This window comes from Manacus vitellinus, unplaced genomic scaffold, assembly GCF_001715985.3.
Source record: "Manacus vitellinus isolate BGI_N305 unplaced genomic scaffold, ASM171598v3 scaffold_70_pilon, whole genome shotgun sequence".
Lineage (NCBI taxonomy): Eukaryota > Metazoa > Chordata > Aves > Passeriformes > Pipridae > Manacus > Manacus vitellinus.
Genome location: NW_021940754.1, coordinates 2,506,992 through 2,518,559, shown reverse-complemented (window position 1 = coordinate 2,518,559; position 11,568 = coordinate 2,506,992). Strand labels below are relative to the sequence as shown.

General features: G+C 42.3%; 1 protein-coding gene across 11 annotated transcripts in view; it reads left to right on the top strand.

Annotated features, from left to right (window-relative positions):
* Positions 1-11,568, top strand: part of EHBP1 (EH domain binding protein 1) — a 215,805-nt gene continuing 204,237 nt past the window's right edge. For all 11 annotated transcript variants that reach the window (XM_029964393.1, XM_029964388.1, XM_029964387.1 and 8 more), the window contains exons 1-2: positions 1-58; positions 855-1,267. In XM_029964393.1, coding sequence (XP_029820253.1) covers positions 1,164-1,267 — 104 coding nt within the window. In that variant the 5' untranslated portion in view covers positions 1-58; positions 855-1,163. The remainder of the gene's footprint in view (positions 59-854; positions 1,268-11,568) is intronic.

Below are 11,568 nucleotides of genomic sequence, written 5' to 3'. Positions count from 1 at the left end.
TCCAGGTATCCTCCTGGCCAGCTTTGATGCCATCCTGCCTACCCTGCCTTCTCGCCAGGTGCGGCCAGCTTTTGCTTCTCTGTATTCCTAATGAAGAGGCTGTTTCCCCCTGCACCCGGCAGAGATGCTGCTTTCCGTTCGAGGGACGAGACCTACCTGGGTTTCTCCTCTCGCTTTTTACCTCCCTGATGGACCATTTCTCCGTGCGGGATGGGGAGACGTTTCAATTTCAATGTGATGCAGCGAGGAAGATGGGGAATCCTGGGTAGTAGCCAAGACCTCGGGAGATGCCCCTTCCTCTTTCATCCTCCTCTTCACCCTGGCACGGGCATTTGAATAGTAACACTCCCTTACCGGCTTCTTGGCTGGTCCTTCTCCTTGGACAGAGAAATGGGAAGGGGAAGAGTGTGTATGTGTAAGAGAGGAAACAACTGTTACACCTTTTGTCATCAAGACAAAGAACTTCATCTCCCTGTGTCCCTCCCTCTGGGTGCATATTGGCAGCACCTCAGCCACTTTGCATTGCTTCCCGGAGATGCTTCGTAGGGAGATGCTTCATAAGGATCTGGTGTGGCCCTGACCTGCCCTTTTTTGTTGTTGTTGCCAATTATGATGGTGCTGATAAAAGGACATGTTGATATGTTTCCAAACAGTCTCGTGGTTTGCATTCCTGAAATTGCTGCAGCATTCTTATTTATTTATTTAATTGGAGGGGTGGGGGGCTTGATAACAGGAAGGGGGTATGTTTTTGTAGTTTACTGTAGTTGTTTGGAAGGTACGAGGTCACGTGCAATTGTAGCACTGTAGTGTTGAGTATATTAACTAGTGCTTTCTCTCTCTGTCTTGTCTTCTAGTCCTGCAGTCTTCACTTCATCTACTGTGCAAGGAATGGTGATTCTGTGAGAGAACTGCCTTTTGATTACCTGTCTCCTGCTATTGCTTGCTGCTCCTGGCCAGTGATGAGCCATTCAGCTGGACTGGGATTTACCGTGAAGAAGGGAGAGGCAGAATATGAATTGTAGACATCCTGTCACGTTCCTCACATACTGTTTTTACTGTATCTGTATATAAACCTGCTAGTATCAAGCACACACGCTCTCTTAAACCTACATTGGTATTCACAGACTTGCTATTGTGTAAGAGGACTGGTATTTTTCCCCACTATGGCTTCAGTTTGGAAAAGGCTGCAGCGTGTTGGGAAACATGCATCTAAGTTCCAGTTTGTGGCCTCTTACCAGGAACTGATGGTTGAGTGCACCAAAAAATGGTAAGAAGCGGCTCATGTTGCTGCACAAATGATGGAGTAAGATGCTGGCGGTGAAACAGGAAGGATGTTGCTCATTTTGTATTGTTTGGTGTGTGTGCACTGCTCTTGCATCCCCTTGCCTTCTCTTGCCTGCCCACTGCAGAGGCAGCTGAGTGGGGTGCTTGTCTTTCTCAGTGAGTGCTTGCTTTGCTGTGTGGTTGTCCTGGACCTGCTGGGTTTGTTCTGTATTCTGAGGTTTTAGGCTGGCATTGTTTTTACCTTGCAGAGGAGGGTGCATTTATTAGCTTGGTGTCTGTGACATATGTGACTTAGTGGTGTGGTTTTGATTGTTGGTTTTGTTGTTTGGTTTTGTTTTTTGGGTTTTCTTTAAGTATTTCCCATGAGCTGTTTTCCAGCTGCCAACTCAACTCATCATGATGAGTGTTATCTACTGACACTGTTGTTACCTGACTGAGGCATTTGAGATCAGTCCTGGAGGTGGTGGTGGTGGGATATCTGGGGTGGATGCCAGTTTTGATTTTTGACTTTCTTACCTGAAGAGGTCATGTTTCTCCTTCTCTTGCTTGTTCCTTTCTATCTTTTAACGGGAAGAGGCAAGAGACAGGTCCTTGGGAATTGCCTTGAGGTATCTGTTTAGTCAGACAAGAATTTTGTGCAGTGGTGGTCCAGTTGGATGGCTTTATAGCCAACTAGACAGCAGTTAATGGTTAATGTTGTGGGTCTGGCAGCTCTTGCCTTTGCAAAATGAGCTTAAATAAATCTGCTAGGGAAGACTAGAAGCAGCTTTTAAATAGTCAGGGAAAGATCTCCATGATACAACTGCTGTTTTATATGTTTGGAATATTGATGTTACTGACATAATTCCTCACATTAGTGTGAGCCTGTAGTGTCAGGGGATGAAGAAAATACTTTCCAGACCTCATGGACTGAGATGTTCAAATTGCCTTGTAATAAACTGCAGCCTCCTTTCTAATACTTGGCCTTTATTCTTGTTGGCAAGTTTGGCACTTGCATTGGCTGCTTTCACTGGTTATGAGTAATTGCCTCTACAAATTTAAATTCTATCTCCTGGAGTAGGAAATCTCTGTCAAATATGCTGGAGGGCTGCTCACTGCTCTGTCTTAAAGAAACACTGTCAGTTTAAACGTTTGGGGTTTTTTAATAGCAAGTTATCTTCGTACCTAAAATGTTCTGAAATATTATTAAGAAACAGAATTGTTTTGGAAGTTGACCTTACTTTCACAGAGTAAACTACAAATAAAAACATTGTAGAAGTTGAAAGAGGCTGTTATGATTATCTTGTGGGATCTACTGTCCTAAAGAGACCAAAGAGTTTTCCACAGTAATTTTGGTTTTTCAGGTTTATTTCAGCAGTTGGGTTTATTACTTTTGATGTTCACTTTGCATTAACAAGCCTGCTTTAGTTTCATTTTCACTTTGATTCACTCGTTGCTTGAGAATTTGCAGAATGCTTCAGCACTAAAATATGAATCCTGCAGGGGAATGTTCACATCGGAATTGCAGCTAACTGTCACTTCATACACAGAAGTTCTCTTATGAAGGATCTTATTATTTTAGAAACAGCTCATTGGTTAATCGTAACTGAGAGTGCCCACCTAGCAAAATGCCTGTGTGTGAAGCAGTGGAACAGCCTTTCAAAGACTCAGATATGCAACTAATTTTTAAAAACTAGGTCATCCTTCTGAACTTTCATTTTGTGTTCTTGAATATAATTATAGGCAATATCAGTGCTTGTGTTGGTTCTGACAAAGCAACAGTATGGTGGTGAAATGTGGATGAATTCTAGGAAAAATAACAATGGGGAAAAACATCACTCACATGGTCCTTTGATTGTGAGCTTTTTGATTCTGCTTCCTCTTATTTGGAAAACCTTAACAAAAGTGTTCCTTAAGCATGCAAGCTAAAATACAATATTTCTGCCATAAGTCAAACTTTTATATGAAACAAAGGGGTAAATATTTATTTATTTTGAGAGCCTTCGACTAAATCTTTCCTTACCTTTGGAGAAGGTACAGTTTATATACATTTTTTGTGCATGCTGACAGGATCACTGCTTCATCTGTTTCTAAGTCTTGTCTCTGAGTTTGGCCCATATAAGAACAAAACAGAAGAAATGAACTCCATATGCTGTTCTTGCTGAAAGTATTCAATACATATTAAGTGTCAGTGCTGTAGTCTGTAGTTTGTTTGATTGAAATGTAGTAAGCAGTAAGTTATTTTAATGTACTGGCATTTTAACAATGCAGTGTTTCTGGAGGAAAAGAATGCTCCATTCATATTTTAAAATAAATGACAATGCAGCCATAAACACACTAGCACTGAAAAGTGTCTGTGAGCAAGGACTGTGCATGACCAAAACAAGCTGTGTGCCTCTTTGTGAACTGCTATCTTCTGTTAGGTCTACATTTGTCTGACTCTTCAGAGAAGGACTTGTGTGTTAGGATGTTTTTGTACCGATCGTTTATGGTTTGCAATGTCGAGTGTGTTTCTGGTTGGATTTAATACTCTTTGTCTCCTCTGGACTTGTATTGATTTGAGTTTGTTGTTTGGTTTTTGGTGTTTGGTTGTTTTTTTTTTTTAACTTAGTGTTTAAAATAGCTCCTGCCCTTTTTTCTGGAATTACCCTGGCTGTGTGGAAAGTTGCTACCACTCTGGTGTTGCTGCTTCACTCTTTTAAAGAATTATCTCTAGGTATAGCAGCGTTTGTCCAGATTAGGCTGAAACCTCCTTTTGTTGCTTTTTCTACTTTCTACAATTTGTGATTCTTGTCCCTACTAATGATTAGAGACAGCCACTCTCAAATGATGGCTTTTCATTGGTGGTGTGTTAGGGGGGAGACAGGTTGTGATGGAGTGTCCACTGTTGTCACCGTTCCTTATTTTTCAGATAATTAACAGTACTGAGTCACTTCTGTGGCATTTTGGCAGCTCCCACTGACCCAGACCTAATTACTGTGGCTGCTCAGTACCTCTGAAAAATTGAACACTTGGTTTATTTAGAGCCTTTCATTAAAATAAATAAACAAACAAGTGTAGTCTTGGTCTTTAATATGGATTAGTGACTTCTGCTACGGTGAAATCAAAACACTTTGCATTAATCATATAAGCACTTGATTTTTTTCTTTTTTTTTTTTTAAAGATGCTTACTTGGAAGTGCTGGAGTGTGTCATCCTCCATTTACCCTTGGAATAAGCTGGGGCAGCTCAGGATTTTCTACCCAGCCTCTCCAGTGAGCTGCAGTCTTGGCCTGAAAGGACTATATGTTGATAGGAAAGAGTTAATTTAGTGCTAATCCTCAGTGCAGGGTCATTGAATAAAACCAGAAATCAGTCTCATTCATTTTGCTTAGGCTCCTACAAAAAAAGCTGTATTTACTGCTCTGTGCTGTCAGAGCAGACTAGTTTTGTGTAGGATAGAATCTGGGCATCACTGGCAGGTGTAATGCTGTGACTTGTGCAGGGGACCCAGTTCAGTTCCTGAACATTGGTGTCAGATGCTGTTTTGAGATGCCTTTGGGTTTACTGTCAGGCTCAGCTGCCAGTTTGGAGAAGCCCAGGTCTCCTGTTGACCCTGTGTCAAGCCTGCCAGCCTGGCAAGTGTCTCTTGTGTACCCTGGAGCTCCCCAGCTGCTGGAGGCCTCTGTTCAGGCAACTGAGTCAAGGCTTGTCTGAGATACAGGCTCAGCAGAGGAGGCTCCCAGGGGGAAAGTTGTCCTTTGGACCAGAGATCAGTTCTAGTACTTGGACCTGAAGCTCTGATAGCAGTTTTATAGAGCTGCTGAAACATCTAATGCTGAACACATGAGCTCTCCAGGGTGGCGTTTGTGTTTCCTTATTGTTGTGTGATATCTTGCAAGTCAAGGACTCAATAGAGGCTTCAGATGTAATATCGACTGGTTTCCACAGAGAATGGCTTCACTTACAGAGCTGAGGTTGCCAGCTTCCTAATGTGTCATTGTCCTTTAGATGCTTTTATGAGCAAGAAAGCTGCTCACCTGAACCTGGGTACTAACTGCTTATAAAGGCTGGAAAAGAGTAAACATAAAGAGCCTTTTCTACAGGATTTGTATTCAGGGGTTGCTCGAGAGATAAAGAAGTACGATCTTTTTGTACAATGTTTGTAATGTTTGTCATCTACATGAACTGCTTTGCTTTTAAATCCTGCTTAAAACAGTGAGCCATGATGTTCTAAAAGGGTTAAACTGTTCTTATGTTTGAAAGCCTTAACTGAAGGCAGGTTTCACGTCTGTGAGGCAAGTTGCCTATTTTTGTATCGATTAGGTACGGTCTGAAGTAGGTTCTGTATTTTCAAATATACATCTTTTTCCCTTGGAAATGAAGTAAGGCTTAATCTTTTTTTTTTTTTCCAACAGGCTTTAGCCATCTGTTTTTCTCTTCTATTGTAGTTTCATAACTGGATGCTGCAGGAATCCTAAGATTTGGCATGCACTGTGCATGGAAGAGAAATGAGCTTTCTGAGATTCCACGGTTCACACTGATCTGCTTGCCTTCTGCTTTCTAGCAAACTCATCAGTGCTGAAGGCCACCAAAAGAACTGGAGTTAACTGGTTGCTGTAGAAATCCTTGATTTCCTGTACAGAGTCAGGCTGTCACATTGCTCAGTTAATTTCCTTGCTTCGTATAGTTGTTAGAGGGGATTTTGTGAGTACCCAAGAGCTTTTAATTATGAAGGGTCATCATATTGAATCTCTTTGAGTCAGTTTTGCCATGAACTGTGCTTTTTTTCATCATGGGCTTGCTCTGCTGAGTTTTTGATTGTATTGGAGTGTTAGTTATATAGGTGTACTGTAGCACTTATAGCTTGTGCAAGGAAGGCACCATGCAACTTCTTCTGCAGTTTAGCTTCTGTTCTCCTCTCAGTTAAATGATACTCTGTCCTTATACTTTTGAGATCTGATGCCACACCAGATAAACCCTATTTGCAAATATGCTTTAGCATTTTCTTTTCCTTTCCAGTTTTAACTGAGGACTTTTTGAGGACTTAAATTGTGTCTCAAACTTACTCTTTCCAAATAATCACTACCAGCTGCCTTACAGCTGTCTTGTTCCTTTCTTTCTGCAGTCAATTAAAACAGTCTTACTGTCAATACACAAAAGCAGTTCTCCTCTGTCACCTTGCATCTCTCTTCTTTGTATCCAAAAAAAATCTGTGATTGCAGAAACATAGATTTGCTCCTTTGGACTCTCTGCCTGACTTCTGTCAGGAGGTTGTCTACCAATCCTGACTCTTTTAACACCAGCTACTTTCCTTCCCTACCATACCAAGCTCGCCTCCTAGCCCTTTTTACAGCCTTGGGTCTGTTCCATGGACCACAAGTTAGGAATTTCTTGTCAAAATTGTTGGCTGCATATTGGCAGCAAAGAGATTTCAATAGGAAATCTGCAGGTATATGTGAAATCTTTGTTGCTGCTGACTTTTTAGGTCATCAGTGCTGCTTACTTACACCCTTTTTGTATTTGCCACAACTTTTTGAGAGTATTTATAACTCTGTGTCCAATTCCTAAAAGACAGAAACAGGCACAAAGTTTAGTATCTGTAAGGTAGAAAGATTTGTGTTTGGTTTAAATACTGGTTCTGAATTTTATTTTTCTCTGAGAGACAGAGTTCTTTTCAGCAATTCCTTGGCATTATTTACTGCCCTAGCAGTAACAAAAATAATTATGAAAAGCAGAAAATGTTAGATTATATCCAGGTGTATCTTAGTGTATTTTATTCATTCAAGGAGACATCCTCACCCCTTTAACTGACCACTAAGTTATGTTCTAACACAGCTTTATTTTTTGAGAGAGAAACTGCGTAACTTCCTCACAGAGCTTTTCAAACAAATAAAACCTTGCTCTGTTCCTGCAGGCACTGTGGTGCACACACGCACTAAAGTGCATGTACTGTTTGTTTGAACCCAGTGGACTTGATCTGGAATAAAGAATTTTTTGGGGGGTTTTTTGCAGGATTGGATCCTTGTGAATACTCTTTTCAGCGCTTTGTGTTATGAGGTTAAATAAAATGAAATATTATGACATTGTGTAGGCCTCATCTGAGCTGAGTCTTCAGTCTCTTAGACTGCTCAGGCTGTATAGTGCCAGTCTGCTGCTTCAATTAGTTTTTAATTGGTTGGAGAGAGCTGAAGTCCCTTTCACAGTTTAGTGTGAATAAGTAGAGGAGGAGGAGGCTGGTAAGGTTGACTAAATCTGAGGAAACTCTTCTTATAAAACAAACCCTTCAGTTAGGGTAGTAAAAGCATTCTGCTTGGGTGGCTTTCTGAGAATATGGGGGCGGGTGTGTGTGCGTGTTTATTTACTTCTAAAAGCTTTCCCAGTTTACTCTGAGGAGAGTGTGTGAAGTGTGTGTTTGTTTCCCTTGTCCCTCTCTCTCCTTTCACTCCTTGGGGTAGAAGCTGGCCCTGGCAGGCTCTTTGATACCTTGTAGGACGCTCCTGAGCCACCCTCTGCGCAAAGTCTGTCTTGTGTGTCCTCAAGTGGACTCTGAAACACAGGAACTGTGCAGCTGAACTTTTGTTCCTTATTTTAAGATATGCACGTAGCAGTGGGGTAAATAAAGCCAGCCTTGTTTTCTTCCTCTTCCTCATTTGAAAAATGTATTTCTGCAGCATTCAGTTTCTGTAAGTGCACCAGAGCCTCTCATCTGGGAAGCTGTGTGTTTTGACAGTGGAGGTGTAGGGTAGCTGTGGCTTTTGGCACCTGGGAAGGCATTGCAGGGACTTGAGGACTGCGGGTTAAGCACGAGCTAAAATTAGCAGAACCACAACTAACATTGCTGTTGTCTAAGGCTCTGACTTCTGAGGTTTTCTGGCTTCAGGAGTGAAGCGAGATGTCGCTGTCCCTAAGTAGTAGTTGTCTTGTGCCCTGAAGCAGAGGTAGGGCAGCAGTAGGGCTGTGTGGTGTGTGAGTATTAACTACCATCACCTTCAGGCCGATTTGTGAGGGGAGTGTGAGCTGCAGCAGCTGAGAAGCCTGCACACCTCTCTTATGCTGCCTGATGCAGCGGGGAGGAAAATCTGCCTGAGCGGTGAGATGAGCCACAGCTGCAGGCAAGAGCATCTTAAAATACTTCAGCTAAATCACCCAGATCCTGAGTCAGTGCCCTGTGCTGTCACTGTAGGGCTTTAAAATGCACAAGCTTTTGAGATGAATCAGAAGTGCATGCCCTTCTGAACTGTAGTTTCTAGCTGCCTGCAAACCTGTGAAAATGAGCAGTGCAGAAGTAATTCTTGTTTGCCTGTTGAGGTTTCTCTTTGTAGTGGAGAGTCATTATTGGGGGTTCTTTTTGTTTTATTATTATTTAAGGAGGCTTTCTTGAGTATTATGCCAAAGCTATGGCCAGGCTCTCCAGCTGCCTAAATGTCTGCAGCTGCTGAACTGCAATCTCTGTGGCTCTGTGTATTTATTTTAGAATAAACTGGTTTTGGGTTTTATTTCATGTGCACACTCGGTCTCCTGCAGTCATTCTGTGGGCTTTGTTTTGGGTGAGCTGCTGTATCAGCTTAACAGCACACCAGCAGATCTGACCTTTCTTTTCTGATGGATGTGTTTTGAAAAATTATTTTGGTGCTGACCAAACATCACAAGGGCAAAACAATCTCTAGTTCCAAGAACAACTGAATTAAAGCAATACGGGGTATTTTAAGACTCTCTCGTATCACATGAGTTTTGGCTCCCATGTTACCATGGTCCATATTACTACTGCTCATTTCCTTTGTGCCACCTCTGCAAGCACAGGTCACCCTTCATGTTCACTGCCTTCTTGTTCTTCGCCCAGGAAGGAATGTTTGCTTCCTTGCAGCTGTTTGACGGGCCAGAGTTGTCTGGGGCTACCTCATGGGTGGCATTGGCTGTTGTGGTGGGAGATGTGTGTTCTGATGGGCGTGCAGCTTTCCTGGGAGCATATATTCATCTCCACCTGTTGGGACAAGCCCCACCAGCTTTTGCGTAGGCCAGGCAGACAAAAGGCATTCCCTAAGTCAGCTCTGGGCTTTCCATCAGATATGTTGCTGCATGATGCCCTGAGATGATAATTGTCCTGACCTCTCTTTGGGGCTAAGACTAATGCTAATGCAGTGATGCCTTGTGTTTTTACATCCAGTGTCATAAACTGACTTTCCTCTCCCAGCTGCACTTGGGAAGAGTATTTGCATGGCCAGTAGTGTCAATATCAAAAGCTATATTAAACAAAGTAATTGGAGAATCTGGATCCTTAAATGCAGGTTGGCAGCACACTGTACACTGCTGCTTCCTCAGCTTTCAGTGGCTGCTCATTAAGTAAACTCTGAATTCCTTTGTTTATGTCAGTACATAGGAAGAGATTTAAAAGAACAGAAAAGGAGCTGTCAAAACTTTTTTCCAGCAAACATCTAATTCAGATCTGTAAATTTCCAAACCGATCTGTTGCTGATTTATCTGTGGTTGATTAGCAGAGGACTTAACCTTGACTGCTCCTGGTGACACCTGACATAATTATAGCTGTAGAGTCCCAGCTCTGGCCGTGCTGGCAGCTGGGCAAGTTCTGTTTGGCTGGTTTTTTCTAGTTGTACCTGTCTTTTATCACATTGTAGTTTGTCTCTTCCTGTAGGTAATTTGAGCAATAGTTGTATAAAGCTGTGGAAAATTTCAAGAGAACAAGGTTTTTGAACTCCTCTTTTCTCTTCAAGAGCAGATCTTAACTGGATAGAGTACTTGGAATAAGTGTCTCTTGAGTGAGTGAATTCCCCTTGCATTCCTTTATCTTTGACATGTAAGAAAATTTTAAGAATGAGAAAGTCCCAACCCATTTTTCACCACTTCCTCTCATACCACAAAAATCGAAAGAATTTATACCAATGTTATTTGGTTTTGAGGCATATTTGGGATGGCTTCTGTTTACTGTTAATACTTTTTGAAAGACATTTTTTTAAAATACCTAGAACAATGGAGTTTCCATTCCTGGTTTTGGGCTTTTTGCATGTAGAAAAGGGAATTATAAGTTGTAAGTTGTGCTTTTATTTTTTTTCTTTTCTTTATTTTCTTGCTACAGTTGTTTACTTTCCTCTGTTTAGATGGCTGCTCTGAGCTCCAATTTCTACATATCCTTTCAGGATACCAAAGCATAGACAATCTTAAAGCAGTAAAGGAATTATTTCCCATAGATTCCTTTTTTCTTACAGTAAATGGGATTTGATTTTTGAAATTTTGAACTGAAAGATCACAAAGAGTAATCTTTACACCCTGAATTCTCATAGTCACTGATGTAATCAAGGGATTTTTTGATAGAGGATTGAGAAGGCATGTAATCACCCACACTGCTATAATGGTAAACATCTAGTGCTTGAGACATGATGCCTCCTTTGATCCATAACTGTAAGACTGTCCAGTTGACTGGGGTAAAAAAAAAAGGGAACTACTCTTCTTTCCTGCTCCCACACTTCCCTTCTCTCTTTTCTGGGGGGAAATGCTGTGCCAGCTGAAAGCTGGCAGCTGCAACTGGAGAGTCCTGGAATACAGAGAGCTTGGCAAAGCATGGGATGAAGGCACTGCCCCTGACACATCACCTGCTACCTGTGGAGCTGTGGCAGCCCACTGTGCCACACTGCCTTGTCAAATCTGCCTTAGTTCCACACCAACACTGCTGTCACTTCCCTAGAGAGCCAGGACATCCCTTTTCTCTGGGCATACAACACTGCTGTGGTTGATGGGTCTGTGTTGTCAGTGGTTATGACAAGTTAGCCTGCTGTGCTGTTGTTTTTGAACCTTGGGCCTCTCCCCTACTTTTAGCTTTGCTTCGTAGGGGAAAAGCTCTTTTGTGATGTTAAAACACGCCTGAATTTTCTGTCTGGCCAGAAAATCCAGTGTTGCATTGGAAAGTTTCAGCAGACAATTTCAACCAAAGTTTGTGGGATGGGAACCTCCAGCTATTGTTTCCATGAGTTTTGTGACAAAGGGCCTCTGGACAGAAGAGTGGAGTCTTGGTCAGACCCCACGGCTGCGAGCAAAAAGCCAGTGACCTCACCCTTTATTAGACACTGGAGAACCTGCAAGGGTGAGAGCTGCTGGCAGCCCAGCCTCTCTCCCTCTGCCTGGAACTCTGGGTTTGTGTCAGTTTGTGCTTCCACGTGGCCATTTGTGCCAGTGTATTTTTGGAGCAGGGAGCTGCTAGATACATTTCTGTGTTTCTCTGCTCCCCATCTGTTCCTGCAGCCACCTCCTGCTCGAGCTGCCTCGGGAAAAGGTCTATTGCAAGGGGCCATAAAAACGGGCATTACCTGTGTTT